The sequence below is a fragment of the Ochotona curzoniae genome, unplaced genomic scaffold, assembly GCF_017591425.1.
Source record: "Ochotona curzoniae isolate NIBS_2020 unplaced genomic scaffold, NIBS_Ocur_1.0 contig_4064, whole genome shotgun sequence".
Lineage (NCBI taxonomy): Eukaryota > Metazoa > Chordata > Mammalia > Lagomorpha > Ochotonidae > Ochotona > Ochotona curzoniae.
Genome location: NW_024466107.1, coordinates 2,996,932 through 3,002,931, shown reverse-complemented (window position 1 = coordinate 3,002,931; position 6,000 = coordinate 2,996,932). Strand labels below are relative to the sequence as shown.

General features: G+C 57.2%; 1 protein-coding gene across 8 annotated transcripts in view; it reads left to right on the top strand.

Annotated features, from left to right (window-relative positions):
• The first annotated feature begins 1,742 nt into the window (after positions 1–1,742).
• Positions 1,743–6,000, top strand: part of PRPF4B (pre-mRNA processing factor 4B) — a 35,245-nt gene continuing 30,987 nt past the window's right edge. For all 8 annotated transcript variants that reach the window (XR_005884298.1, XR_005884303.1, XR_005884302.1 and 5 more), the window contains exon 1: positions 1,743–1,846. Coding sequence is in view for 1 of the 8 variants with exons in the window: in XM_040984039.1 (XP_040839973.1) it covers positions 1,806–1,846 (41 nt within the window). In the remaining 7 variants the exon portion in view is untranslated. The remainder of the gene's footprint in view (positions 1,847–6,000) is intronic.

The following is a 6,000-nucleotide window of genomic DNA, read 5'->3' as shown; positions in this document are numbered from 1 at the left end:
AAAGAACTAAGAAAACAAGAAGGCGCAGACAAAGCCGCAGCTCCGACAGCACGGCCGCCGCGTGGGTCCGGCTCCCAAGGCAGAGCTGGTCAGATTAAAGGGGAAGCAGCCCCGAGACCGAGTGACCTGCAGGGGTCAGCGAGCGCCGGCCTCCTGTGCCAGGATCCACGACCAGGAAGGCACCCGTGTGGCCACACCACCACCACCCCTCTAGACAGACAGGCCTGCCCCTTCAGAGAGGACACGAAGGGCAGAGGACAGTTCAGCTCTGCCCAGAACTCCCGCTGGACAGAAGCACCCCGCACGTGGGCCGAGGGAGACAGCTCCCTGTGCACCCACCCAGACTCGGTTAAAGGGGCCACTGCACCCCTCCGAGCAGGCACGCCTGCAGTAGCTCTTCGCATCCTAGCTTTACTGTCCTAGAAAAGAAAATCAAACCACATTTCTAATAACAACTTTTAAAGATGAGCCAAGGGGCTGACACGGGGGCATAGCAAGGTCAACCCCTTCTTGAGACCCCAGCATCCCGTGAGGGCACCCTTCAAGTCCCTCTGCCCCGTTTCCCACGCAGCACCCTGCTTGTGGCCTGGGACATCGGTAGAGGAGGGCCTCGGGACCCTGCACCCGCGTGGACAACCTGGAAAAGGCTCCTGACCAGCCCAGCTCCAGCCGCTGTGGCCATTTGGGGAGTGAACCAGCACCACCGAAGAGTGTGGTCTCTGCAATTCTTTCAACTAAAGCAAATAAACTTACACACACACAGACACGTGATGACAAACGGTATTCCAAAGGCAAACAATTACTTACGGGCAGTAGGATTACAGGGAATTTTAATCTTCTGTTGCAAAAAAAAAAAAAAAAAACAGTTTCTAATGCGTATGTTACTTATGCAATGAAGGCACGTAAAGAGCTGTGGACCAAATCCCTTACTCGCAAGTGCATAAAAAACCTGGAAATAAAGTTGCAGACGCGAGAGGCAGGCGCACGCGCGAGGAGCACGCCCCAGCACGCGCACCTACAGCGCGGTGCACGGCTCCCCAAGTTCCGAGGGTGCACCCGCCGTGTGCAGACCCCTCGCCCCGCGCCGGACGCAGGGCCAGCAGGTCAGCTGCACCCCCAACCGTAACCCTAGGGAGCAGCAGGCCGGGACTGCCGACCCGCCCGGCTTCCTGCTGCGCCCTCCACAGCACGCTGGCATCGCTGCACCAGCAGGGTCACAGGGAGCCAGGGAGCGGGGGGACAAAAGGCACAGTCCGGGCCGGGGCGCGGCGGGGAGGTCTCCCCAGACGCACGCGAGCTCCCGGCTCGGAGGGCAGCCCTGCAGTCGGCAGACGCGGGACACGCAGCTACCGAGGGGTCGGCCGGCCGCCAGCCTGCGCGCTCAGCCCTCAGCCGGCCGCGGAGCGCGCGGGGACGCACACCGCGCGTGCGCATCCTCCCGAGCGGCAGAGCCCGCCCCTTCCGGGGGCGGGCACCTCCGCGGGGCCGTCCTCCTTCCGGGCCGCAGAGCCCGAGCGGCACCTTGGCCGTGTCCTTCCCCGCGTCGGCCCGTGCTGGTTGGCAATCGAACGCGAAGCCTCAGCGGGGACTTCCGGGTCCTCGCCCGCCGGGCTCCACCTTCCAGAAGTGGCGTCACGGCGCGCCGGAGGCCGCGTCCCCGGATGTAGGGTTTTGCATCCGGCCTCGCCGCGCTTCCCCGCCCGCCGCCGAGCCGCGTGCGCCTGCGCGGCGGCGCGCTCCCGTCGTCCCCCGCCTGACTCGCTCTCCGCCGTCCGGGGCGCCGCGGCCGAGTCAGGAAGTTCAAGATGGCGGCCGCGGAGGCTCCGGCGCTGCGGGACCAGCCCGAGTGAGTAGCGCGCGGGCGCGTGTGTGTCCGCGAGGCCGGGAAGCGGCGGGGACCTGCGGCGGTCGGGCTGGCGGCAAAGTTGAGGCCGCGATGGCGAGAGCCAAACTTTGCCTTTCCGGGCCGGCGGGCGGCCTGGGAGCCGGGGCGGCCCCGGGGGCCGGCGGCGCGAGCGGCCTCCCCCGGTGCGGAGCGCGTGGCCCCGGCCGCGGAGGCGCCTTGCCATTCGGCCCTGCGGCGGGGGAGGAGCGGACGGGCGGAGCTCCCGGGGTGCCGGGGGACCCCCCGAGGGCGGCAGGCGGAGCACCCCCGGCCGGGCCGCGACCTGATCCGCCTTGGCCCTGAAGGAGAAGGGGTGCAGAGTGAGTCTTGGGGGGCGGGTGGTGGGCCAGGTATTCCGTACTCTTCTCCCGCCCCGTCTCGCTTGGCCACCTTTTTTCTTTCTTTCTTTCTTTTTTTAGTTTTCCCCCTCCCCCCATTGGTTGCTTGCTTATTTGCCAACTTGCAAAGTTGCGGCAAAGTTGAGCTAGAATCTTTTCTCTGAGTTTTCAAGGCCTGGCAAAGCCTGGCCGCGGTTCTGTATTTAGCAGGACGGGGGATGTGCAAGTGGGAATTGTTAGGCTGTCTCCCAAACCGGACCACTCTGTCTGTAATTAAAGCTGATGGAAGAATCCACGCGGCCAAGTGGAACACCGGCTCGGGCTGCCCCGGCTCGCCCCGTGGCTTCACGGAGAACGGTTCTCTTGCCTGCTTTTCATGTCTGTGCTGGAAGAATTGAAAAAAAGCAGCTGGACGGCAGAGTGGGCTTTGAAGGCAGTTGCGTGTGCAGCCGGGGTCTGCTGCACCTGCGCTGTCGCGACCAGAGGACAGCTCTCTGCAAATAGCTGTGACACTTCATCGCGTGCCTTCCGCTCTGGGCTGCTCGGTGATCCACTTTATTCAGGGTGATGCCCTGTTCTTCACGCAGGGTTTTGGAAAGCTGCTCTAGTGTTTTCACAGTTCGACTTACCTGGAAAACAAGTGGGTGTGAAGCGGGTATTTGGCCGTCTCGGTGCCCCCGTTTGGCACATTTGAAAATATTCAAAGAGCTTGCCATGGACAGCATGCTGCTCATCACGAGTGCTCGAATATAGTCCAGGCAGTTCTAGACACTGAGGAATCACAATTATATAAATCTTTGCAAAGTAGAAATTTCGTAGAGTAAAGGTGAAGGAAAAGTTCTGTGTGTGGGCGGTAGGTGAAGCCGGGCACGTTGCTGGAGAGCCAGGGAGACCCTCGGCCTGTGCTGGTTGCTGAAGGCTGAGCCCTCTGGCCGGGCTTTATCTGTGGAGGTCATTTGGGGCATGAAGCGGGAGCCTATGAAAAGTCTTTCTCTGACCCTCCCGTCTATTGCTCTCTTAATGAGCCTAGCGGAAGTAGATTCAGTTATTGATGAAACTAAAAACACAGCAATTAAGTAACTTCAGACATAGAAACTAAGTAACTTGGGGCAAAGTTGCTACTCCCGCTGCAAGTCTGTTTCCGCTGACTTACTGCATTGGGTGCAGCTGCTGTCGGACACCTGCAGCAGCTCTGCAGCAGCTCGGTGGGTATGAGTCACGGCGGCACGCCCTGGCACGCGGCAGGTGTGATGGCTCTGGGCTGTGCGTCTTCTGCCCTCGTGGCGCCTAGCCTCTGGCCCAGCCTGGCCTTGGCTGTCGCAGTGTGGAGAGTGAACTGGTGGGTAGAGGTTTCCCAGCTTCCTCTACCTCCCACTCAAGTAAACAAAATGAGTATCTGTAAGGTAGAGGCCATTCTCCTATTGGGCGCCCTAGAAAGGGCCTTTAGGGGGGTGCAGGACATTTCTGCTTAAGGGAAGCTGTCATTTCCTAACCTGATTTGGAAAAAATGCGGACAGAGCGGAGGTCTCTTTGAAGATGAATTTTGGACTCATTCTTCCGTCCGCCTTGGTTTTAACTGTGTGTTTAAAGTGTTGTAATTGCCACAGGCAGTTCACCACTGCCCTTGCAGAGCAAGGCCATCCTCACCATTCAGTTATGTCAGAGTTGTATATAGCTTGTAACCGGCCTCGTACGCAAACCGGAGGTAGTGAGTGCTCCAACCCAGCGTTTCCCGGTCAGATTCAGCATGGCTGTTCTTTGGGAGGATAGCTGAAGGGGAAGCTGAAGCAACACTGACAGCTGTTTCAGGGTCGAAGCCCCGCAATCTGACTGTCTAAAAGGTAATGCTTCGCAAGTGCACCAATTCTGTTGCACGTCTGGTGTTGTCTGAAAGCTTCCTGTCCAGCTCTGCTCCCAGTGATTCCAAGATGCTGCCTAGCACTTAGTAGTCTCAATAAATACTTGTTGTAGGACAGACTTGGTGTAGACCGAGCTGGAGTCTACATCTTTCTGCTAAATGCGCAGGGCCAAATTGTAGATGCAACTGTTGCAAGAGTAGATTTATGCACATATAAATTATATACTTTGTGTGTCAATAGAAGCGCCTAAATAGGACATCAGGTTTAACCTTTTCCGAAAGTTTTGAAAGGAGGGCACTTATTTCACATTGATTTATTTATTTGAAAGGCACAGTTAGATGGGGTGAGACAGAGAGCTGTCTGACCTGGCGCACTCCCCACGCCTGGGAGCAGAGCTGGGCTGCTCAGATGCTGTTGCTGCTTGCCCATGTGGTTTCCCTGGGCCAGCATGTGGGTCATTTTCTGCTACTTTTTCTGTTCCATTAAGATGGATCCAGGGTTTGAACTTGTGCCAGTGTCCACTGCAGGCCCTGGCGCTGCCTGCTGCATCACAGCACCGCTGGCCCCGGGCAAGGTGGTTTGTTGTGTCAGCATGGTGGTCTCCTGTTGCATTCATTCAGGTTAGAAAGTTCTTCATAAACCAAGACTGTAGCTGCCTTTCCCAGCAGGTCGTTGTAATGTGCTCTGCCATTCGTGTCTTCCTGATTCACCTGGTCAGGTGTCAGCTGTGGCTTTCTATGAATTGGCTTCGAGAGATAGCAGGGGAGAGGGGAAGTCTTGCTCCCTGCCTATCCCTGCCGAGGGGGCGCTGGCACTGTTACGGCTGACCCGCTTGTCTCTGAGCTGCTCAGGCAGAGTGATCAGAAGTGGAGTCTATCCCTTAACCTCCTCTGTGCTCAGGCAGAGCTGGGATCCTGGCGAAACTCCTGCTCCCAGCTCTTAGGGACTAGGGATTGCTTCAGAAGGACATCATTTTCTCTATAAACAATTTAAATATTTTAAATAGAAACTTCTAAAACTTACAGATTGTCCTTAGAAAGTGTCAGACAAATTAAGGTTTCAAAAACCAGATTTTATTTTTATTTTATTTTTTTTTAGCAAGAGGTGATTTGAACATAAATTGTGGTTATTGCACACCCTGTGAATGGGGATGTGCTGAGTCCTGTGCACCCTGAGGCGCTGAGCAGAGACCCCTCGGGGCTGGTCTGCGAGCTCTCGATGAGTGCAATGTTTGTGGAGATCCTCTAGACGGTTGTTTAACCCACTACAGGCTGGCTCGTCTGTGCTCTGGGATTGGGGCAGTGGACGAACACACAGATAAGACTTTTGATCTCGCAGTGCTTCTGTTACAGCCACTGCTTGTGTAGGTGCTGCCCACTGCCGTGGAGAGGGACTGTGTGTGGGTGAGAGTTGTGAAGCAACACACAGCAGACACATGAGGTAGGCAGCAAGGAGCCACAGTGTGTGTGCCTAGGGCAGCATTCCTGCCAGAACCGAGTGCTGGGCGGCTGGCATGGCGAGGAGAGAGTCGGGGCTCATGAAGCAGTGTGTTTGTACTTTGGGGTGGGACGCAAGCTCAGATTTCATGAAGAGGCGGCCATTTTAATGGTATCTTTGGGTGGAAAGTGTTCCTGGCTGGCTTGGATTCTGACTTGACTTGATGTGTCCCTGACACCTCCTTGTTCTTCAGCACCCGCGGGTCGCGTGGACGTTTCTGGACCCCTTGATGTGGCAGCCGTGTATGCCATGAGCTCATGTGCACCGCAGCAAATCTGTGGGCTGTTTGCACAGGGAAACGGCTTGCCTGGGGTGCTGGGGAAGCCGTGCGCTTTGACGGAATACCACAAACCCGCTTCCTGGGGGATCACTTAGCTCTTGGTAAGCACTTCACAGCTGTTGGCTGCTGCGAGCCTCAGGA